Below are 23,061 nucleotides of genomic sequence, written 5' to 3'. Positions count from 1 at the left end.
CCCCTACATGGACATGAGTAGCATCCACAGAATCAATAGGGCATAAGCTGCTGTTTGACACCTCACATGGCCCACTTTGTACCGAATTTGAGGCAGCCCCTCTCCCCTCTCCCCTGCCATGATCTGGCTGCTCACTTTAAAAATCCAGTAATGTGCAACTCTTCCTCGGCAAAAAGCCCTAGAAAAGGCTGTGGGGGGGCCACCGCAGACCCTGAAGGCCATGGCTTAAGACCCCGACACTCCCACGTCTGTGGCCTGTCTGGTGGTCGGTGAAGTTTACCCGCAGCCCAGGCCTTTGGGGAGCACTGACCGAGCGCTTGCTGCCCTTGAAGGGAGGAAGGCGCCATCCTGGTTGGACGCTTCCAGTCTAGCAGCAGGCCCATGACAGCTCTGGCTCTCCCATCTAGCCTGGTGCATGCTGGGGGCTGACTCTGGCAAGGAGGTTGGGGGCAGAGAGGTGTTAAAGGGGGGCTGTATGGGAAGCTGGGATGGCTCCACCTGCTGCCGCTTTGACGGACTCCCCAGCTGCCTGTCCTCTGTGGGGTGCCCTGCTCACCACTGGGATGTGCCACCCCCAGTGGCTGCCTTCTGCTGGCTGGGGGAGGGGCCTGATGGGCACAGAAGCAGGCAGTGGGCAGCACAGTCGAGTCTCCAGTGCTCTTAGGAGCAGAGGGGAGGGAGGGCGAGCACGGAGGACCAAGCAGCAGGGGCCCGTCGGAGGATGTGTGGCTGGGTGGCAGGCAGAGGCCAGTGGCTGGGGAAGCTGGAGGTAATCCCCGAGTTGTGATGCCCAGATTCCACAGGGACCCCCACAAGCCTGGAACACCCCAGCTTCTGTCCTGGGGGATTGTGGCCTCTTGCCTTCGGCGGTACCCCGCAAGCCTGCTGCCAACCCCTCCGCAGCCACCGGCTTCGTCACAACTGCTGCAGCTTCCCATTGACTCTCCGCACTCCGGTGGGACCTATCCATCCCCTGCAGGGCAGGTAAGGGAACGCTACCCGCTCCGTTTCACAGCGAGGGAAACCGAGGCACGTCCTGCGTTCCTTGAGGTGTCACTGAGTTGGTCTGAGCCCCGGATCGAAGCTGGGGCTCCTTGCCTGCCATCCAGATCTATAGCCACTAGCCCCCGCTGCCTGCCATGCCTCCCTTCCCCCAAGCTCTTCTTGCTTTACACCAGACGGTAAAAAGTCAAGGCCTCTACTCGCCCCTTGTGTTCGCGCAGGGGTCTCCAACCTCTCTAAGCACAGGATCACTTTTTGAATTTAAGTAGAAGCTTAGATCTACCTCAAACCCAAATACCCTGGCCCCGCCCCTTCTGAGGCCCCGCCCCTGCTCTCTCCCTCCCTTTCACCAGGCTGGGCCAGAGGGCTGGGGTGCAGGCTCTGGTCTTGGATTAAGGGATTTGGAGTACAAGAGGGGCTCTGAGCTTGGGGTGGGCAGGGGCTTGGGGTACAGGAGGGGGTTCACGATGTGGGTACCAGCTGGGCCCTGCTTACCTCAGGTGGCTCCTGGGTGGGGGGTGCCGAGGGGCTAAGGCAGGCTCACCCCCGGCCCCACTCCCAAAAGCAGCCAGCAACCTCCATCCCACGTCCTGCTGTGCCCCCTCCCTGCTCTGTGGAGACAGGATGGGAGGGGGGGGTATCTTGGCATCAGCACCCTGCCCAGCAAGCAGAGACTCGGGAGGGGGCAGCTCCAAGGCAGAGGGCAGGAGATGCGCAGGGGGGGGCTGAAGTGCTGGGCTTGCAACCTCTTGGCCAAGCCTGTTAGGATCCCGTCAGACTCCAAGATCTACCTGCAGATCCCGATCGACTGGCTGGTGACCCTGTTAGGGAGCGGACCAATCCCGCACGGCTCAGCCCCTTTGCCCTGCACTTGCCGGACACGAGCCTCTACCAAACTGCGAGTTGTCCGGCTCCACCCACCCATCAGCCGCTACTTAGCATGGGGTGGGGCCGAACAGCTGAGTCCTCTCCAGGTGGGGGCGGGGAGGGGCAGCCTCAGCGGCTTGGCTGGAGTGAAGCTCAGGTGGGACAACACGGAGGCGATGAGTGGGGGGGTCCCCCCCTCCCCCCAGGGCTACGGTGCTAAAGCCAGCGGGCTGGTGAAGTCTCTGTCGCTCGGCCCGTGTTTACAGGCTCGCTGGGCGGTGCCAGGGGCTGTTGTGGGTTCCCCGATGAATCTGGTTTCGCTCCAGGCTAGCTGGGGGCGGTCCCGTGGCGCTCCCCGAGCCGTCCTGGGCAGCCCCGCTCCGTGGCTAGGCCGAGCTCCGAGGGCTGCGCCACGTTCCTCTCGCCCGGGGCTGAGCGGGTCCCGTCGCGGCCGGGGTCCCTGGGCTGCGAGCGGACAGTGGGTCGGTCCCGGCCAGAGCCTGGGCCGCGCTGGACGCTTGGGTGTCCCAATTCCCTGGCCGGTTGTGCCGCGAGGGGACGGGGGGAGCCTGAGCCCCCCCCCCCGCCCTTCGTGCGTGCGTCTCCCCAGGGCACCGCGGGGGTGGGTCGGCACGGAGCCGGCTCCCCTCCCTCCACGATGGGTCCCTGGCTGGGGAGGGCCTGGGGAGCCCGCCAGGGGGGCGGCCGGGGCATCTGTTCTCTGTTTGTTTGAATTCCCGTCGGCCCCGCGCAGAATGGAGCGTCCTTTGAACCGGCTCCAGCAGCGACAGGTGGCCTGAAAGGCGACGCGCAGCGCGCTCGGGCGGGTGTAAAGGATACGGCTCTCCCGGGCTAATCCGGCTCCGGCCCGCTGAGTATAGAAGGGGCCGGCTCGCCCCGGCCTTGGCACAGCTCGGATGCGGCTGCCGCGCCAGCTCTGACCGCCCGCTGCAACGGGGACCCCGGGTAACCGGCCCGCTGCGCCCCCGCGTCTCGGGCCCTGCTCCCCGCGGCCGGCCGGGCTGCCCAGCAAAGGCCTCGCGCGCCCCCGGCTCCCAGCCTGGCGGGCTCCTTAGCAGGTGCCATTCCCGCCCCTCTAGGGCATGGCGCGGCGGGGCTAGGACTCGCGCTCCCCATGGACGCGGCGGAAGGGAGCCCCGAGCGCCCGCTGCAGAGCGGGGCACCAGGTAAGCGACCCGCGGGCCGGGCCGGCTCCTTCCCTGCGGCAGATCCGCCGCGACAGGTGCTGCTGCTGCCCCCCTGCAGCTCCGCGGGGGGGGGGGGGGGTCTGCTGCCCTTCTGGGCGCGCCGGGCACCCCGCTAGCCATCCGGAGCGGCCCTGCTCCGGCCCCTCCCCAGCCCCTGCCAGGAGGGCAGCTGTGCCCCATGGCCGGGCCTTGGGCTGCGCACCCCACGCTCGTGCCAGGCTGCGGCTTGTGAGCAAAGCCCCCGGTGACGGGCACTAGCGCTGGTGAGCCGGGCCAGGGGCTTTGAGCCCCTCTGAATTCCCTGGGCTCCGAGAGGTGCGGGGGAGGCTCAGCCCAGTGGCAGCAGGGGGGTCCCGGGGCTCCAGGCGGCTTTTTGTAGGGCAGCCCCCAGCCGCAGGCCACCCAGCGGGGCTCGGGGCCCGGCCTGTGAGGTGCTTGGGTTCCACACGGTTGCCAGATTCTGCTGCTTTTCTTGCACGCCGCAATTTCCCCACTGCCACTGCTCGAGGGACGTGCCCGCAAGGCAAAGGTGTGTGCAGGGAGGGGGCCGTGGGCCGTGTGCTCCCCCCGCCGCCCCTCCCAGCGCTGCGGTGGCTCCGGTGGCCCAGCCCGCACGTCTGAGCAGCGCTGCCCTGACCCGGGAGACGGACTTGGTGGGGACCATCCTGCGGCCGCTGACGTGAAAGCCGCACCTGCAGCCCCTCGCCAGCCTGGGTTGCTCTGCGCCATGGTAGATGCTTGTGGGAGACTCTTTTGTCCGGGTGCCTGGGTGGGGGGCACGGCTCTGCTCTGAACCAGGCCTCGCCAGCGAGGGCAAGGGCCCGGCCCCATGTGTGTGACAGGGCGTCCCTCTGGCCCCACCAGATGCCCAGCCACCCCTTGTTGCAGGAGAAGCCAGGCTCCCCAGGCACCAGGCCGTCCCTGTGGGGCCGGGAGCCAGCAGCTGGGGAGTGAGAAGGGAGCCCCCGGGCTGCCGGTCTCTCGAGGACGGGCTCTGAGCCGTGGGACCTGCCTTCCTCACGGAGGGCAGCTGCGAGCCAGGATCTGGGCCGGTGGCTCTCTCCCCGGGGTCAGAGGCAGATCCCATGGGGGGCAGCTGGAGCCGGGGAGCTACTGTCTTTCTCCCTGTGCAGAAGCCTCACCAGAGCCCGCGGAGATGCCCCAGGGTTTGGAGGGCACCGCAGGGCCGTCGGGCACTGCCACGGTGCCTCCGGAGGGGGCGCTGCTGGGCCAGAGTTCGGGGCCGGGCCCCAGCGTGCAGGAGGGCGCGGCGCCCGGCGGAGCAGAGAGCGGCACCGGCCCGTCGGCCCCAGCAACCTCGCAGCCCCCAGCCAGTGAAGGAGAAGAGGCAGAGCCCGGAGAGAAGGGGCCACAGGCCAAGGAGAAAGCAGCGGCCACGGCGGGGCCGGAACACCAGCGCCAGCCTCAGCCCCCAGCACCCCAGCGGAGCCTGAGCTGCCCCGTCAGCAGCCAGAGGTAACCTCTGGGGAGCTCTCTCCCAGGCAGCTTGGGGGGCTGGCCCTGTAGATCGGGGAGCCTCTGGCTTAGCGCCTGATGCCGGGGTCCCCTTAGATCTTCCACCGTGCTCTGCACCCCGGGCCTCCAAGTGCCTGGGTCGCAGGGTCTGCAGGCGCCAGGCCAGAGGCCCCTTGGCTGGGGGTGCGGAGACGGGTCCCCTCGCGGGAGGGGCAGCCTGTGCTTCCGCCCCGGGAGCTTTTCCGAGAGCCCAGCCTCTTGGGGACATGCTTCCCTGGGGCTCCGCCCTGCAGCTCCTGGGGGCGGAGCTACCCCGAGGGACCCCGCCTCTGGGAAGGGATCCCCTTCTGCTCACCTGCTTGGCCTCCCCTACCTGTGGCGTGAGGACCTGGGCAGGCAGCTGGGTCCCTCGTAAGAGGGGTTCGAGGCGGGGTGAGTCGGGCGTACCAGGCTCACCCTACCTCTCCCGCTCAGGCCCGAGGAGCAGCTGTGGGTAGCTGAGGAGGCCCCGCTAGCTGAGGAGGCCACGGCAGCTGAGGCGGCCCCAGCCACTGAGGAGGCCACGGCAGCTGAGGCGGCCCCAGCCACTGAGGAGGCCACAACGGCAGAGGAGGCCACGGCAGCTGAGGCGGCCCCAGCCACTGAGGAGGCCACGGCGGCAGAGGAGGCCCCAGCAGCAGGCGCGGAGAAGAGCCCGCAGGGCCCAGCGACTCCCGCCGAAGAAGCCAGTGCGTTGCCGGCAGAGCCCAGCCTAGCCGAGGTGCCTGGCCCGGCTTCCGATGCCCCCGGAGACCAGAGCCGTCTAGAGGAAACCCCCGCAAGCGGGGAGCCCTGCCCAGCTAGCAGCACTGGGGACGTGACGCTCGCCGAGCCCCCCAGCTTGGGCCCCTTACCCCAGCCCGCTTCAGATGAGATCCCTGCGGAACCCAGCTCCACGGAGCAGCCGCATCCCGCCTCGGCCAGCCCCGGAACGGCCGGGCACCAGCCGCCTCTGCCGGACGAGGAAATGGAGCCGCCGCCCAGCCCCTACCTCACGCCAGACTTCGGGAAAGAGGACCCTTTCCAGATCCTGGGTAAGGCAGCCGGGGTGCCGGGGTCCCCAGTCTGCCCACCAACGGTGCTCCGGCTTCTGGTTCCCTTTCCGCGGGGCTGCCCTGTCCCCGCGCCGGGATCCTGCGGCCATGATGGAAGCCTGGCGCCTGGCGTGTCTCCGCTGCTGTGCGCGCTCGAGCTGAGCGAGAGCCTCTCTGGGGGGCTCGGAGCAGGGCAGGAGCCCCAAGAGCTCCCTGGGACGTGTTGCTCCGAGCTTGGCCCCCCTGCGTTGGCTAGGGCAGCGTGGCGCTGGCTGGCAGTGCCGGTGGCAAGGGGCTGGGCCCGGGCTGGGCGCAGTGGGGTTGCCGGGTTGGACGGGGGCGCTCAGGGCCAGGAGCTGTCGGCCCGGGAGGGCAGAGCAGGGCCAGGGGGAGCTGTGGCTTACGGAGGGGTTGGCAGCCAGAGAGGAACTGGGGGGGCTGAGAGGACCCGGCGGGCTCCAGCGGGGTCTGGCAGGGTTCTGAACGCCATCGGAGCTGTTGCTGGGCTTGGTTCCCTCGTGACTTATTGTCGAGCGCCTTGCGGGGGGGGTGGCACTCGTGGCTATTTATACAGCAGGGGCGCAGCGAAGGGACAGGCCTGGGAGGCTGTGGAGCGCTGGCTGCAGGCGGTACCGGCTCTTTGCCACTAGGTGCCGGCCTCTGCCCGTGCGCTGGAGAAGCTCTCGTTCCACCAGCCGGGAGCGAGGGGGGGCAGCTTCCTGGGGCTCTCCTGGGCCTCTAGGCTGGGGCGCGTTGGCGCATGGCCGAGTGCTCCCAAGTGCCTTGTCTCCGCAGACGATGTCCCTCCGCCGCCCGCTCCCTTCACCCATCGCATCGTCGCCCTCAAATCCGGGACCGTGAACAGCATGTTCAGCATCAACACCAAGGAGATGCTGGGGGGGTAAGTGCAAGCCGCCGCGGGCGCCGCCGGGGTCTCTGGGAAGCGCCGGGAGTTTGGAAGCGTCTGTCCCGTTTAGTAACGGGGAGGGGAAACCCCCAAATGTGGAAATTTCCGGCAAAACGAAATCCCCCAAACTCGCCCCGGACCAACTTCCGTTCTCTGGAGCCTTAAAAATAGCCCCTGAAACAATCCGGGGAGGGGGGCTCGTTCCTCATTGGAACCCAAGCCCAAGTGGTCTGGCCTGGGGTTGTCGCCCGGGGGGGGGCGGGTCGACGCAGTCGCAGCATTTCCTCTTCCTGCCTCTAACCAGCTCTGCCTGGGGGCGACAGTTTCAGGGAACCGGTTCTGCCCCTGCAGCCCCTGCCTGGGCGCAGGGGGACGGTCTGGGCCACACCGGGGTGATAGCGTCAGGGCAGTTGTTGTAGCAAATAAAAGCAAGCAGGATCTTATGAGGGGGACAAGGCAAAAAGCCACATTTATTGTAAAGATAATAATAAAAAAATAAAGAAAAGATAGAAGCAAACAACGTTGTTTAACTACTTATTCCTAACACTACTTAACCCTTATACACTTTTACACACACACACACACACACACACACAACCATTCATTCAAGTTCTGTGTATAGTTCCCAGCCTGGAAGTTGCTTGTGCCAGAACACTGGCCAGGTATTCTGTACACAAGTGATGGGAGTGGGGAGCGAAGTCCTGATCAGATGCGCATCTGAAGCTCCTGGTGGGCTGGCAGCAGAACCTTGGACTCTGACTCCATAGTTTTTTAGTCCAGTTCTTATAGGGATTTCTTCCTATGCCAGTCTATGGGAATTGCTGCGTCATGCTGATGTCTCCAGGGTGGCTGCCAGGTGCTCGTCAGTGATCTCATGGGGTGGACCTCCAGTACTTGGTTTTCTCCACTTGACACCTTTTGGTTGCACTGGCACCTGACGCCTTCTTCAGCCCTTTGTTGCTGTATTCTCAGGCTGGCACCTCTCAGAACCATTCACTCATCGTCCAAGCACTCTCTCCTACATTCGTACAGTATTTTGTATAATAATAAAAGTTGTAGTTACGAAAGTTTCTGGGTGGTTTTGCTTAAAACATTCTCCGAGTGCTGAGTAAAGTTACAATGTTTTAAAGAGAACAGGCGTCAATTAAGTAACAATGCCCTTGGTCAATTACAGGGCTTGGCTCCCAGAGCAGAGTTAGTGGCTTGACAATGCATTGTTACAATGTATCTCTGCAATGTCAATTTCAAGCAGCCCCTTGCACAAGCTGGAGCATGCCCTGGGGCACAGAGGGGGGGGCTGTTTCTGGTTACATAGGATTATATTCTTAACAGTTCTAAGTTACATGACCTAATACATTATATTCTAAAGGGGCAATAATAATCATAAATCTAAACATTTAACATTTTTAACTAATAATAATAAGAATTAATAATAAATCTAAACACTTTAAGTTGTGGGGAACAAATTATGGGGGGTCACTTCCATTTGGGGAATCATTTTCAATACATTAATATGTGATCCCTACACCGTTCCGTAGCCAGCGCCGGCGTGAGCGCGCTGTGTGGCTGGTGCCCTCTAGTGGCACAGGAGAGCGGGGCGGCACACGTCCCGGGGCGGGGATGGGCCTGCGCCGATGGCAGCGGCGTTGCTGGCTCCGTGCAGCGGGGAGACTTGCCGCAGTGACGGGGCAGGGGTTCAGCTGCACCCCCAGCGAGCAGGCCCCCCGCTTGGCAGAGGCCGGGTGTCAGCGGAGGACTCAGCCCTGCTAGCACCTGCTGTGTGCTGCCAGGACCCGTACGCCCCTTTCCTGCCCACCAGAGACCCAGCTCACTGGCCTGCTGCCTAGGGCCCTGCCCCGCCTTGGCCAGGGCGGGTGGGCTGCAGAGCCCCCCCCCCACCCCGGGACGGAAGTGCTGCTGCTCTGTCATCGGTGCCCTCCTGGCCCAAGGAGCGGGGCTAAAACGGGGCTTTCGGCTGGGCGGTGGGAGGTGCTTTAGCGCCCCCTGCCCCCCACCCCCCGTGCTTGAAACTCCCAGACTCCAGCGGCCCCTGGATTGAGTGTGGGTGCCCGTGACGCCTCAGTTTCCCAAGAACTGAAACCCAACCCCCGCCCCTCGGACCCACTTCCAGCCCCGCTGAGTTTGGCCCCTTGGCAGCCGGTCTCTGGGCTTGTGCCCCTGCCTCTGTCGGGGAGGGAAGGAATCGCAGCTTCTCCCATCGGCTTTTCTTCGCCCTAGGGGGAAGTTTGGCGAAGTTCGCACGTGCACCGAGAGGGGGACGGGGCTCAAGCTTGCCGCCAAAATCATTAAGAAGCAGAACCCGAAGGACAAGGTGGGTGTGTGCCACGGAGCTGGGCGCTCGCCTGGCCGGGAGGGTGGCCCCGGGGGCTGGGAGAGCTGCCCCCAGCCCTGGCTCACGCGGCGCGTCCCTGGCAGGAGATGGCCTTGCTTGAAATCGAGGTGATGAACCAGCTGAACCACCAGAACCTGATCCAGCTCTACGAAGCCATCGAGACGCCGCGGGAAATCGTCCTCTTCATGGAGTTGTGAGTGGGGCCCGTGGGCGGGGCCGCCGTGGGGCTGGGGGGTGGCCCGGGAGCATCCTGACGGACGGGCCCCGCTCGGTCGCTCCGGTGGGGAAGCCGCCTTCCTGAGCGCGCTTGCTCGGGGAACCACTTGGAGACGCGTTGCCATGCGGCACTCGGTCCCCACAAGGGCGTCTCCTCCCTCTTCCCCTGCGCCCCGGCGAGGGGCGTCCCGACCCAGGTAGCGAGGGTCTGTCTGGAAGGGACAATCTGCGCCCTGGAATCGGAGCATTCTCGCTAACCTCCCTGCTATCCTGGATCTCGGCTAGCGCAGCCTCTCCGCCAGCCTGCCCGGGGCCAGGATGGGGGCGCTGGCTGGCACAGCCTCCAGCTTCCCTCCGGCACCTCCCTGTCTGGAAATCCCCTCCTCTCGGTGCCCTGGATCCAGCACGAGCAGCTGCCTGTCCCGTCCCGTCCCGTCCCCTCCCATCCCTCTGCCGCACGACCTCGGCCAGGGCCCTGCTCGGTTACCCACCCCCTACCCCCCTGCCTCTGAAAGGGGGCGTGCTCTGGAACCAGCACCTGGGCTGCCTGTGCCCTGGCCGGGGGGAGGCACTGTGAATGGTGCCCCTGGGGAGGCACAGGGGAGCGTCCCTGCACATGGAGTGGAGGGGCCGGGCGTCGCTTGCCTGGCCCGCGAGGGGCGCGTCCGTGGTCGCGGGGCAGAGGGGCGGGGCGTCGCTTGCCTGGCCCGCGAGGGGCGCATCTGTGGTCGCGGGGTGGAGGGGCGGGGCATCGCTTGCCTGGCCCGCGAGGGGCGCGTCCGTGGCCGCGGGGCGGAGGGGCCGGGCGTCACTTGCCTGGCCCCGGTGGCGGGGTCCCCGCTCGGCACCGTCCACTGAGGTTGCGGCGTGTCCGTGTGCAGCGTGGAGGGCGGGGAGCTCTTCGAGCGCATCATCGACGAGGATTACCACCTGACGGAAGTGGACTGCATGGTCTTCGTGCGGCAGATCTGCGACGGCATCACCTTCATGCACCAGATGCGCGTCCTGCACTTGGACCTCAAGGTGCTGTGGGAGGGAAGACGGGAGGGGCTACGGCCCCCAGGCTGTGGGGCTGGAGGGGGAACCGGCTGTGGGGCTGAAGGGCTGCTCTGAGAGACTGTGCGAATAGCCCTGGGGGGCGCAGGGTCCAGGCGTGGGACAAGCCCGGCAGCGGTTGTGTCTGGGGAGACAAGGCCTCCAGATGCAGGAATTTCCACCTCCTGAGTTCCAGGGGTCCCTGTGCTAGGTAGGGGGGCAGCATTGCCCCCCCCCCTTTTCCCACAGTCCTATCGCTCGGGGCTTTGTCACGCGGACTCGTGTCTTGGCTTGGCACAGCGGCCTGGGCCAGGTTACTGGGGGTTTTATGGGGGTAGAACCTTGGGGGGCCGGGCCGGGTCTTCTGCTGTTCAAAGGGTCGATCTCGGCATATGGGCCAGGAGCAGGGTTCTGGGCAGGGTCCCCTGTAAGCTGTGCACTTGGGCGGCCACCCAGGAGAGAATCAGGTGCCACCCAGCTGATTAGCAGAGTGCCCAGAGCCAGCAGCCCGTGTTTCTTTTGGTGGTGCACATCCGCGCACACAGTGCACAGAACAAAATTTATTCTGCACATGGATGGGAAAAATGATTGGGAACATTGGTTCTGGGGGGCATGAGGAACGCCGGGGAGGCAGATCGCTGGCAGGCCTGGGGTGTGCACAGCAGCATTAGGGAGGGAACCACGGGCAGTGTGGGTCTCTCTCAGTGCCTACAAACCACAATCCACGTCCCTGGTGGTGCATCCAGAGCCTGGCGACGCTGGGTGGCAGCACCGTGCTGCCCTGCCCCTGGCACTGAAGTGCCCGGCCGCGAATCCAGCAGCTGCTCCGTCCCTGGCGCGGCTCGGGGACAGAGAAACCGTCCCGCCCTCCTGCAGGCCCTTCCGGGCGGGTTGTCCTCTGCGGGGGGCCAGGAACCGCTGCCAGGCCGGAGGCGGGCAGGCGCGTAGCCAGGAGCTGGCTTCTGACCCCCAGGAACTTCATCCCTGCAGCCCGAGAACATCCTGTGCGTGGCCTCCACGGGGCACATGGTGAAGATCATCGACTTCGGGCTGGCGCGCAGGTAATTCCCCACGGCCGGGCCGGCTCGCTCCTTCCCTCCCCCGGCTCGCCTCCCTTCCCACGGCCCTGGGGGCCGGGCAAAGGCCGCACTCGGGCCAGCTGTGCTGGCTTTACGCCTGCCCCGGTGACGTAGGCCTGGGGAGGACAGGAAGGAATCCCTGTGGGGGGCAGAATCTGCCATCGGGGCTTGGCAGCCGCGCTGTCGAGTCAGCTGTACCTGGCGGGGGGCAGCGGGTTGGGGCCTTTCTCATCACTGGCTGGGTTCTGGCTTGGAGCAGCGCCGGGCCGGGTGCCGAGTGTGGATGGGGCTGTCCCTGGGCCCAGCGCCAGGAGCTGTCCCTGTCCCCGCCTGTCCCGCCCACAGGTACAACCCACGGGAGAAGCTGAAAGTCAACTTTGGGACCCCGGAGTTCCTGTCCCCGGAGGTGGTGAACTACGATCAGGTCTCCTACTCGACGGACATGTGGAGCCTGGGCGTGATCACGTACATGCTGTGAGTGGGGGCGCCGTCGGGGGGGAGGGGCAGGGGGCGGGTTTTCTCGAGAGGGTGGCTGGGCTGGCAGGGAGAGGAGTAGGAGGCTGTTAGAGCCCAGGGCTGGCAAGAGAATTCCTGGTTCCATTCCCAGCCCTGCTCCCGAGTTGGGAAGTGACCTCAGGCCAGTCTCTGACCCTCCGTGCCTCAGTTTCTCCATCTGTAAAAGGAGGCAGGGCCTGCCCCCCCAAGCCTCTGTAGGCGGGCTGACCCTGCCAGTTGACACCGAAGGGAGTGGGGAACCATCCGGCGGCTGCTCGGAGCTGGGGGGCTGGTACATCTGCGAGGGTCGGGCCGGGCTCCCCTCTCCCCGGGGAACACCGCAAGGTGCCCGCTGGGAGCACACACGGGTCCCATGCTAAGCGCTGGCCGCTGGCCTCGCTGCCTTTGCCCGGGCAGAGGGAGGGAGCGAGGCTTGTGCAGGAGGAACTGGGAGCCTGCGGGGGACGTGGGGCTGCCACTGTCCCCTCCTGAGGCGTGGCCGGAGACCCGTAACTGCCCCCTCCCCCCAGGCTAAGCGGCCTCTCCCCGTTCCTGGGGGACAACGATGCCGAAACCCTGAACAACGTCCTGGCGGCCGGCTGGTACTTCGACGAGGAAGCCTTCGAGGGCATCTCGGACGAAGCCAAGGACTTCGTCTCGAATCTCATCATCAAGCAGAAGAGGTTGGAGCCGGGGGTGGAGCCGGGAGGTCTGGCCGGTTCCGTGCGCCCAGGGCCGAGGCCCCCCCCCCCGCAGCCAGGCCCCCCCATGGCCAGCAAGCGCCCCTGCGCCTGGCCCTTCCCCCGGCGCTCCTGGTGCCCTGGCTGGACTCGGGGATGCGCCTGGCCAAGGACAGTCCGACTGTCCCTTGCTCTGGCTGCGCCCCGCCGGAGTGGCAGGGTCCGGGCACCCCAGGGCCTGGGTCCTTTCCACGGCGGGGGGGAGGGGAGAGCGGGCCCTGGTGGCGCCCCCTGGAGGCAGGGGCCGGGCGAGTCAGAGGAGCCCAAGTGCTGCTCCCGCAAGGCCCAGCCAAAGGGGGCCAGCAGCGGCCTCCGGGCCAGCAGCAGCGTTCCGAATGCACCTTGTTCCGGGCCCAGTCCCCAAGGGCGGGGGGCAGCCCCCCGGGGCTGGGCCGGAGTGGAAAGCAGGAGCGACAGGACAGGGTTGACCTGCTCTCCTCTCCCCCTGCAGTGCCCGCATGAGCGCGGCCAGGTGCCTCCAGCACCCCTGGTTGAACGGCCTGGCGGAGAAGGCCAAGCGCTGCAACCGGCGCCTGAAGTCCCAAGTCCTGCTCCGGAAGTACGTCATGCGGCGGCGCTGGAAGGTACGTTGGCGGCTCTCGGGGCGCGGCGATGGGGCTGGCGGCTCTCGGGGGGGGGGGCTGGCGGTCCTCGGGGGGGGGGGCACGGTGACGGGGCTGGCGGCTCTCGAGGGGGGGCTGGCGGCCCTCAGGGGGGGCATGGCAACGGGGCTGGCGGACCTCAGAGGGGGGGCTGGCGGCCCTCGGAGCGGGGGCTGGCGGCTCTCTGGGCCGGAGGTGGGGGTGGGGGGCGCGGTGAGGTGGCTGGCCCACAGCGGGGAAGGACTGATGAGTGCCAGTTCCCGGGAGGGCCTGGGAGCACTCAGAGCCGTGGTGCAGCAGTCCTGGCAGAGGATGGGGCAGGGCTGCTTCTCCGCTCCGTGTCGGGCGCCAGCGTGGGGCCATGAGGAGGGAGAGCGCACGGCAGGGGGGAGCTGCTGCTTTGATTTCTCCTCCCCCCCCCCCGAGAGGGTGACCTCCCCCCTACAATTCCATGGATCTCAGGGCACCCCCCCCCCCGGCCGCCCTGACTCTGAATGATGATGGGACTGTTCTGAGCGAGCGGTGAGTGCGTGGCGTCCCCGTGGCCCGCCCCAGTGCTCCCTGGAGAGAGGACCCCTGCGGGGCTAAGGGCTACGCACGGGGCATTTCCCCGAAACGTCCTTAACGTCTCCTGTGGCTCTTCCCTCGTCCCCTCCCCCGCCGTCGCCTCCGCGTGCGCCCCCCACGGCTCCTCTGCCCCTTCCTGCTTCAGGGCTGGGCCATGGGGGGACCGATGTCAGGGCAGCGCGACTGCAGTGGGGGCAGGGCGCTCCCCATGCCCCCAGCCTGGATCTGTGCTGCCTGGTTTCCTCTCGGGGGGGCTGGGCTTCACGGCCAGGAGCCCCCGTTGACCCCTCGCCAGGCCGTCTGGCTTCCCAGCACCGCTCAGCCAGGAGCCAGCCGGGCCCAGGGCCGGACTGTCTGTTCTGGGGCCCCGGGGCTGGGACGACACATCGGGGAGCCCCAACCCCGCACCCGCGTCCGCAGCCAGACGTGGCTCTCGGCCGGCTGTAGAATAGAAGGTTATTTGCTTCTCAGGGATCCAGCGCAGGCTTGATGCCACTGGAGCCAGGGCAGAGCCTTAGCCCTGAACCCCCTGTCTGGACTTAGTCTGCTTCCTTCATGCATCCCTCCACCCAGGCTAAAGGAGAGTCGCCCCCGCCCCCACCCCCCAGGAAGCTCCGCCTCCTCCACTGTCCTGCTCCCAGACCCAAGGTGAATCTTTTGTCACCTGGTCCCCAGGAGGTGCGACTGACATACTTCCCCAGTGAGTCCTGCCTGGCCTCTCCCCCCTCATGCAGAGAGAGCTGCAAAGGAGGGGAGGGAGACTGAGGTACAACCACACACACACTCGCACCACAGCACCCCCACTACGTCACGCTCTGGGGCTCCCCCGTGCTCCAGGGTGCAGCCAAAACTGAGGTCCAGTGTAGGGAAAGCGCAGCAGGAGGGGTGAGTTTTCTGACACGAGGTACAGGCTCTGGCATGGGGATGGTGAAGTGTGCAGGAGGGGGGCCCCTGGATGGGGCTAAGGGGGGTAGGCTCAGGGCAGGAGGCTGGGGTGCAGGTGGGGGTACAAGGTCTGGCAGGAGTCAGGGTGCAAGAGGGGCTCAGAGCTGGGATGTGGGGTCTAGGAAGGAGTTTGGGGGGGAGGGGGCTGGGGTTGGGGCGGGCTTACCTGGGGCAGCTCTGGTTTGATGGGGATCAGTGGCTCTGCACAGCCCCGCGCTTCCCTGCAGGCACTGCCCCCCGTCTCCCATTGGCTGGGAATCGTGGCCAGTGGGAGCTGCAGGGGCGGAGCCTCCAGGTGAGGGCAGCATGGGAGCGGAGCTTTCCCCAGTGCTTCCAGGCCTGCAGCCCCAGCCTGGGGGCAGGGTGGGGAGGAACAGCAGTGGGAAGAGCCCCCCCGCCCCCCACCAGGAAGGTGCAGAACACAGGGGCTCTGGTGGATCCCCAGGATCCCTGGCTTGGAGGCCCACTGCCGTCTGCCACGCCCCAGGGGCTGCAGGGTCCCGTGCTGGGGGAGAGGGACTGGGGAGCCTGTGAGCTCCTCAGCCAGGAGTCTCAGACACTAGGACCGGGAGGGCCCCCGTGAGGCCTCACGTCCAGCCCTGTGCCCCCCCGGCAGGGCCAAGCACCGTCTAGACCAGCCTTTCCCAACGTGAGCTCCGCGGCCCAGTGCCGGTCCTTAGAACAAACATCGCGCACAAGCCTATTAATGTGTGTGATGGTAGCAGCGCCCCGTACTACCGCGTGCGGCAGTGCAGCCCTCTTGGGGGAGAGCCCGCTGCGGCATCTCTGCCAGGCATGCTCCCGGGCAGCGGGGCTGGATCCGGCGGGCACTAGGACCCAGGGAGGCCGGGCACCGCGCACACCGCTGCAGACTGCCGGGCGCTGGACACAGCCAGGGGAGCCGCTGCCGGCCGATAAAGTGGCCGGGATTGGGGCGGAACAACCCACCAGCCAGGTAGGGCCAGTGACCCAATTGATTTGCATATTCATCATTTGTTTCATGAATATGCAAATATGCTGTGACGGCGCGTTGCGGTTCCCCTGATCCTGCACCCCCGTAGCACCAAGAACAGACTCTGCCAGCCAGTAGAACAGGGGGGTTATTGCATCTCCAGGGTACAGCCCAGCACAGATGTGAGGTGGGTACAGGAGTCAGGGCCAGGGTGCCTCAGCCCCCTTGGGTTAGGGGGTCCCTTGCCCCCCCAGACCCTCAGCTTTGGCTGTTTCCTTCATGGTTCCCAGCCAGCAACTGACCCTTCCCCCGAAACCTGGGGTTCGTCTCCGCCTCCCTCCCTTAGTCTCTCCCTGGGAAGTGTCTTGTTATCTGCTCAGGCTGGGCCTAGGTGTCTGGGCTAATACCCATGTGGGTGAGTCAATGGGAATCTCAGCCCAGCACAGGGGGCCCCCGGGTTACAGAGCAGCCAGCCCCCCACTACATCACATATGCAAATAAATGTTACTGGTCCTCCAAGAGCTTGTGAATGGGTTTACTGGTCCCCAGGATCAAAAAGACTGGGACCCACTGGTCTAGCCCATCCCTGCCCGGCGTCTGTCCAACCTGCTCTTCAATACCTCCAGGGATGGAGGTTCCACAACCTCCCCGGGCAACTTACTCCAGTGTTTCACCACGCGGACAGGCGGGATGTTTTTCCTAATGTCCAACCTAAGCCTCCCTTGCTGCAATTTAAGCTCCTTGTGCCATCCTCAGAGCCTTTCCAGCCTTACAACGGGGAACCCCTCCCTTCTTGGGGATAAGAACTAGAGGACACCAAGGGTACGTCTAAACTACATGGCTCCATCGATGGAGCCATGTAGATTAGGCTGATCGGCAAAGGCAAATGAAGCCGCGATTTAAATAATCGCGGCTTCATTTAAATTTAAATGGCTGCCGCGCTGAGCTGACGAACAGCTGATCAGCTGTTTGTCGGCTCAGTGCGCTAGTCTGGACGCTCCCCTGCCGACATGAAAGCCCTTTATCGACCTCCCCGCTATGCCTCGTAGGATGAGGTTTACCGCGGAGGTCGATAAAGGGCTTTCATGTCGGCAGGGGAGCGTCCAGACTAGCGCGCTGAGCCCACAAACAGCTGATTAGCTGTTCATCGGCTCAGCGCGGCAGCCATTTAAATTTAAATGAAGCCGCGATTATTTAAATTGTGGCTTCATTTCCCTTTGCCGAACAAATATACATGGCTCCGTCGATGGAGCCATGTAGTTTAGACGTACCCCAACTGAAGTTAATGGGGAGCAGGTTTAAAACTAATAAAAGAAAGTTCTTCATCGCACAGCGTGTAGTCAACCTGTGGAACTCCTTGCCAGAGGAGGCTGTGAAGGCTAGGACTAGAACAGAGTTTAAAGAGAAGCTAGATAATTTCATGGAGGTTAGGTCCATAAAAGGCTATTAGCCAGGGGATAAAATGGTGTCCTTGGCCTCTGTTTGTCAGAGGCTGGAGAGGGATGGCAGGAGACAAATCGCTTGATCGTTGTCTTCGGTCCATCCCTTCTGGGGCACCTGGTGCTGGCCACTGTCGGCAGACAGGCTACTGGGCTGGATGGACCTTTGGTCTGACCCGGTACAGCCGTTCTTATGGTCTTGTTTCCCCAACAGAAAAACTTCATTGGGGTGTGCGCTGCCAACCGCTTCAAGAAGATCAGCAGCTCGGGTTCCCTGACCGCGCTGGGCGTCTGAGGGCCGGGCGGGAGTCGAGCCACGGGGGAGCCGAGGCCGAAGGGCGACCCCCCCCCCCCCCGCCAGCGGAGCTGTGCACTGGCGCCTCGTCCCTGCCTCTGGCTGAGGTAGGTTCGTGCTCGACCCGCTTCCCCCATCCGAGGCGCGTCGGCGGAGCAAGGCCGGGCCGTCCCCGTCCTGTGCAGCTGTGAAATTCCTGCTCCTGCTGCAGTGAGGTGACCACTGGATCCCAGCCTGCTGAGTCCTGACCTAGCGCCTCGCCCTGCTGTGAGATCCCTGCTCTAACCCCTGTGCCGCGCTGCCTTGCTCTTACTGCGCTAGGGGCCGGGCTCTTCTGGACCCTGAACTGCTGCGGGAGGACTCTGCTCGGGCCTGCAGGAGGCTCCTTCTCGCTGCTGCAAAGCCGCCGGTGGGGGGCTTCTGTTGGCTCCCCCACCCTGGAGTCCTGCTCTGGTCCTGCTGGGGCATCTACCTTGGATCCCGCTGGAGAGAACTGGGCTGGAGCTGGCCCCGTGTGCAGCACTCGGCCCCCTGCCCCAGACTGTCCGGCTGAGCCCCCTGGGACCCCGCTGGAGCTGGCCCCGTGTGCAGCTCTCGGCCCCCTGCCCCAGACTGTCCGGCTGAGCCCCCTGGGACCCCGCTCCCAACCAAGGCTGCAGGGCTCCGCGGCGGGCGCTGGATTGTTACTGTGTGGGACGGGCCTGGCTCCATCGCTGCCATGAGGGGCTGCAACTGCGCACACCGGGCAGGGGCGGGGTGCGGTGGGGGCGGCGGCTGCTGCTGGAAGGGCCCGGAGCCCCACTGCCACCCCGAGCCTGCAGCCCCTTCGACTCGGCGGCGCGGTTCCCTGCGCCCGGCTGCTCGCGGGCCGCACCCGTGCTGGGCCTGGCGGAGCAGCTGGCCGAGCGCTGCCAGGGCTGTTCTGTGGGACTGCGTTACCCTTCCCCCGTGCTCCCTGAGAACCAGGCGTGGTGCGCTCGGCCGAGGGGCGCAGGAGCCCCGCACTCAGGCTTGCAGGGCTGCTATGAGATCCAGGCGCTGCTGTCTGGCTTTATGCTCCCGTAACGGAGGGCTAGGGTCCTGCCGCCTGGCACAGCCCGACCTGGCGCTTGGCGCGGGAGTCTCGGCCGTGGGCCCGAAAAGCCGGCTGGCTCCCAGCCGCGCCTCCGTGCCTCGCGGGGGGCCAGTGCATCGCGCCCGGCAGGCGGGAGGGTGACACCAGGGTCCGGCTTTGTACGCGAGCCCCAGCCTGCAGCCACGGCTACCGCCGGCCACTTGCGCTGCTCCCGGCTCGCCCAGCCCGCGAGGCTGCTGCTGGCGCAGGCCCCCTCCCCTCCCCGTCCTCCCCCCGCTTGGGGACGCTGGAAGCCGGCAGGGCTCAGTTCCTGCTGGAGCCGGCAGGGCTCCAGGCACAGGAAAGGAGGAAGGGCCGCGCACGGATTCCAGGCGCATTCCCCAGCTGGAGGCCAGGGAAGAGAGAAGGAGGCTTTGTGCTCGTCCCTAACCTCCCTGCCCTGCGGGGCTGCGGGCGGGGGGAGAGTCCAACCTTCCCTGCCCACGTCCCCCAGCACACAAGGCGAGGGCGCAGCCTAATGCAGACCAGCTGGCCCCGTGCGCGGGAAGGGCTGCACACGGAACCGCTCCCTGCTGCCCCAGGTGCGGGCGGTGCCCAGGGACTCCCCGCGGGGGGCGGGAGGGCGAGCGCCCTCGGCCTGGGGTTTCTTGGGCCTAAGCCCCTGTGTGCGGCAGCCTGCTGGCCCTGGTCTGGATGAACCCCCTGCCACGGCTCTCGGTGCTGCCTGGGCCGGGCTGTGGGACCCCAGGCCCTGGGGTGGTGCCCGTCCCCAGGCAGGCAGACGGCCGTTCTCCGGAGAGCTGCCGGCGCGCTCAGCTTCGTGTAAATAAATGTACAGGTCCGAGGCAGCGCCCGTGCCCTGGCTTGTGTCGGACGAGGTGGGAGGGCGGCTCGCGCCGGGGCCGGCCTCGGTGGAGCCAGGGGCTAAATCCCTGTTTCTGCTGGCCCCTGGGAACCGAGCCAACGGCGCTGGGGCCGCTTCAGTCTCCCTTGGGGGCTCTGACCCCTTCCCCTGCTTCCAGCCTGGGCCTCCGGCTCCCTGCAGAGGCCGCGCTGTACGCTCTGGGGCCCTGGCACCAGGGTCGAACCAACTCCTGAGTCTTTTCCTGGGGCCTCGTCCTTCGAGCACGACCGCCCCTCCCCTTGCTGCGTGTCCCCTTCCGTCCCCCCGCCCGGCTTGGGACATGGTGCTGGCTCTGGTCTGGCTCCTCCGTTCTCCTCCAGCCGGGGCAAGCTTGGTGCTGGCAGAGGCGGGCCCTCGGGGGGCAGGGGTACTGAGGGGGGCCCCGTGGGCACTGAGCAGAGGGGCTGGGAGGACCAGCGTGGGGGGCTGCAGCCGCCTGGGGGGCGAGGGCTGGGGTCCAGTGAGCTTAGCGGGTCTCCGCTCAGGTAGCAATGGGGAGGGGCCTGGGGCAGACTCAGGCAGGTCACAGCAGCCCCGGAGGCTCTCCCTCTCCAGCAAGGCCTGGAGCCGGGGCCTGTACCAATGGGGCGATGTTGGCTGCTGTCTGACCAGAGCTTGCCCCCATGCCCTGGGCGTGTTAGTGCTGTGGGGGAGGGAGCACGGCCACCGTGCCTCAGTTTCCCTGCTGAAAGCTACCCTGCGCCCTCCAGCAGCAGAGATGAGCTGTCTCCCGTGAGCGCTGGGCTCCGTGACCAAGCAGTGGGGCTCGCCCTGGGCTCCTTCCCTGCCCCGAGCGGCTCTAAGCTCTTCCATCGCACCCCACCCCCATCTCTCTTCCTCAGTGAGGCGAGGCCTCTCCCCTGCCGTCACCCTGCTGGGCTTGGAGCGCCGCCCGCCCTGTCTCTGTCCTTGCCGCTCTGCCTCTGCCTCGCAGAGCCGGAGGGAGCCTGTTTCCCAGCGCTGGCCTCTGACGGAGGAAGGGGAGTGAGTCAGGCCGGAGACTCGGCCTTTCCAAGCAGCGCCTGCCTGGCAGCTTCCCCGGCCCTGCGTGGCCAGACAGTGGCCAGACGTTTCCACCGCAGCGCTGCCGCCCTGTCTCCTCCCCTGCGCCAGCTCCAGCACCGCTGCCGCTTTCGCCCCTGCGGCCTGGGCTCCAGCCTTTGCCGCTGCGAACTTCCCTGCAGCAGTGCCCAGTTGCACCCCCCGCTTCCTGGCCTGGGGCCAGGCCCCTCTCTCTCCCTGTCCTCCCTGCAGCCAGGATCTGTCTCCCCCAGCTCCCTGCCAGGCAGCCGAACCTCAGGAGCGAGGCCAGTGCCTCTGGGTGGGTGGGCCAGAACGCCCCAGCTGCCCTCGCCACCGGGCCCTGGCCTGGGCGGTTTGAACAGAGCCAGAGCGCATGGGGGGGAGCGCACTGGCCCCGCAGTGGTTAAACCTGCCTGAGCACTGGTTCCATCTCCCCCAGCCCGGGGAGTTTCCTCGGCCCGTTTCCTGCTGACAGCCTTTGACCAGTTCCTGTCGGTGACCACCCCGCAGCCCTGGCAAGCACAGCGGCCCCATCTGCTTTGAGTTACGCTCCGGCCTGCTGACGTCTCCTTCCTGTCTGGTCCCTGGCAGCTGAGCGCAGGCGGGGATTCGAGCCGCCACCGTGGGCTGGGGGCAGGGAGGGACGCGCCTCGCCCGGCCGCTGGACCCCAGGCGGGGGGCTGTGCCGCCGGAGGGCCGGCGGGGCTGAGTGCGGGGCAGTTTTCCTTGGCCTGTCCAGCCTGAGGTCCCCGGGCGCGGACGCGGCTTTCGGTATCGATGCTGGGCGCTCCGAGGCCGAGCCTGGCGAGAACTGGCCCCGAGCCAGGGGCGGTGCAGCCAGCCAGGCACAGGCCGAGCACAGCCCTCGCCCTCCGGCTCTGGGCCCCGAGGGGAGGGGAGGGGAGGGTGGAAACCTTACTGGAGTGAGCCTGGGGGGGCGGGTGGGTGCCTGGAACTGGGGGGGGGGATGGCGGCTTCTCCCCCGTACAATGCCCAGGCGGTGACGGGTTCTCCCTTGTACCTGAAGCCATGGGGGGGGAGCAGTTCCCGCTACCCAAAGCATCGCCTCCCGCCGGGGATCCAAACCGCTACTGGTGGCGGTGGCGGCGTCGGCGGCTTGGGTTGGCCTCTGGCTGACTTAGCCCTGCGGCGATGGGCTGGCCACGCCAGCCGGCTCCAGCCAGAACCCAGCCCTGGGCCACGCAGGGCCCGAAGGCACCACTGCTTCTGGGGGGGTGGGACCCAGGCCCCCGACCGCCCAATCAGCACGCGCGTCCCTCCCCCCAGCTACAGCTCCCCAAACCTGTCAGTGGGGCAAGGTGAGGCAGCAGCCCCCCCCCCACGTGGGATCTGACCCCCAGCGTGGGGCGAGGGGCCCTAGGGCATCTCTCTGCCGGGCCCTAGGGCATCTCTCTGCCGGGCCCTAGGGCGTCCCTCTGCCGGGCCCTAGGGCATCCCTCTGCCGGGCCCTAGGGCGTCCCTCTGCCGGGCCCTGCTCCCTCCAGGGGTGTCTCAAGACCAGCAGGCTGCAGCGTTTCTCCCTGCGCTCTGAGCACCTGCCTGGTGAGAGCCCCAGGGTCCCCCAAGGCAGCCACGTCCCCCCCCGCAGCAGGGCCAAAGCAAAGGCACTGCCCCCCCCCCTCCTCCTCCGGGTGCCGTGTGGGCTGCCCAGAAAGCAGGGCTCTGAGCGACCGGCCCGCTGGCCCCGGGGCAGGCCGGCCCATGGCGGCGTTCCTGGTTAGCTCGCGGGGTGGATGCGTTTACTCCGGACCCAGCGGGCCTGGCTCCCGCTTGGCCGTGTGCGGCCAGCCCGGAGCGACTCCCGTGAACTTGTGAGTGGCGGGAAGCGGAGGCCGGCCGGGGTGCGGGCTGGCAGGCTCGCCGTGGGTCCAGCCCCTCTTTGCTTCCCGGGCGGGTGTTGTTCTGCACTCGCTCCGCAGCGCTCGCCCTGAACCCCTCCGAGGGGCTGGGAAGGGCATGAAACAGCAGCAGAGAAAGGAGCAAGGATGGGGGCTGAGCTGGGCCTAGAAGCCAGGTCTTTGAGCCAGCGGGCTCTAGCCGCTAGACAGCACTGCCCGTGCCCCAGGCCCACAGCCCCTGGGGTGCCACGCAGCAGGGCGGTGCAGCCACATTCTCCGGACGATGCCGGGGGGTGAAACTGAGAGCAGGCCCCTGTCCCTCCCAGCACGGGCTCAGAGCAGGGGGGCCGCCGGTGGCCGCCAGGGGCTCTGGCCAGCGGGCCCGTGGCCCAGTGCGTTCCTCGGCCCGCCGGAGAGTCGTCCTCCCTCTGATCTCCCTTGACCCAGTGGGACTGCGCCACCTTCCACCAGCCAGAGCTTTGCCCCAGCAAATCGGGATGGGCTACAGCCGGACACACGTTGGGGCCCATCTAGAGAGGGGCTCGGGGGGGGGGCTCCCAGGACTGGCCCCCCCTCTGTCCCAGCCCCTCTCCTAGCCAGTGCCTGGCGTCTCTCCAGCACAAGGCTCGTGGTCCCCCGCCCTCGCTGCTCTTCCGCCCGCCCGGCTGCTCGGCGCTCGGTGGGTGGCCTGGACGGATGCCGGCCTTCTGTGCAGCCCCCGTTCCCAGGATGGCTCCCGCCTCCGCTGCAAGGTGGAACCGGACGGATGGGAGGAGGCAGAGCCCTGGGCCCCGCGCTGGCTGGGGGGGGGGGGTGACGAGAGCAGGGGGGAGTGGCAGGTGTTTGAACCCGCAGCTCCAAGAGCAGCAGCTGGGATCAAAGCGATCCCCTCCCAAAGCTCGGCTCCTGGAAGCGCTGCTTCTCGGAAGGGCACATGGGCAGCTGTGCA

The 23,061-nt window shown here is 66.7% G+C and overlaps 1 protein-coding gene across 2 annotated transcripts; it reads left to right on the top strand.

The window, feature by feature from the left end:
* The first annotated feature begins 2,008 nt into the window (after positions 1–2,008).
* MYLK2 (myosin light chain kinase 2) lies at positions 2,009–19,175 on the top strand. 2 transcript variants are annotated; one of them, XM_075900860.1, is made up of 13 exons: positions 2,009–2,026; positions 2,970–3,056; positions 4,211–4,553; positions 5,028–5,626; positions 6,422–6,527; positions 8,772–8,865; positions 8,970–9,079; positions 9,984–10,125; positions 11,128–11,198; positions 11,562–11,690; positions 12,242–12,394; positions 12,903–13,035; positions 17,171–19,175. In XM_075900860.1, the coding sequence occupies exons 2-13, from the start codon at positions 3,005–3,007 to the stop codon at positions 17,249–17,251; spliced, it is 2,013 nt and encodes a 670-aa protein (XP_075756975.1). In that variant the 5' UTR covers positions 2,009–2,026; positions 2,970–3,004; the 3' UTR covers positions 17,252–19,175. The 2 variants fall into 2 exon arrangements, with proteins under 2 accessions (XP_075756975.1, XP_075756974.1); XM_075900859.1 differs by lacking the exon at positions 2,009–2,026 and having other exon boundaries at positions 2,667–3,056.
* The last annotated feature ends 3,886 nt before the right edge of the window (positions 19,176–23,061 follow it).

Source organism: Pelodiscus sinensis, chromosome 18 (assembly GCF_049634645.1).
Source record: "Pelodiscus sinensis isolate JC-2024 chromosome 18, ASM4963464v1, whole genome shotgun sequence".
NCBI classification, from domain to species: Eukaryota; Metazoa; Chordata; order Testudines; family Trionychidae; genus Pelodiscus; species Pelodiscus sinensis.
This window is presented reverse-complemented; position numbering and strand designations above follow the sequence as displayed.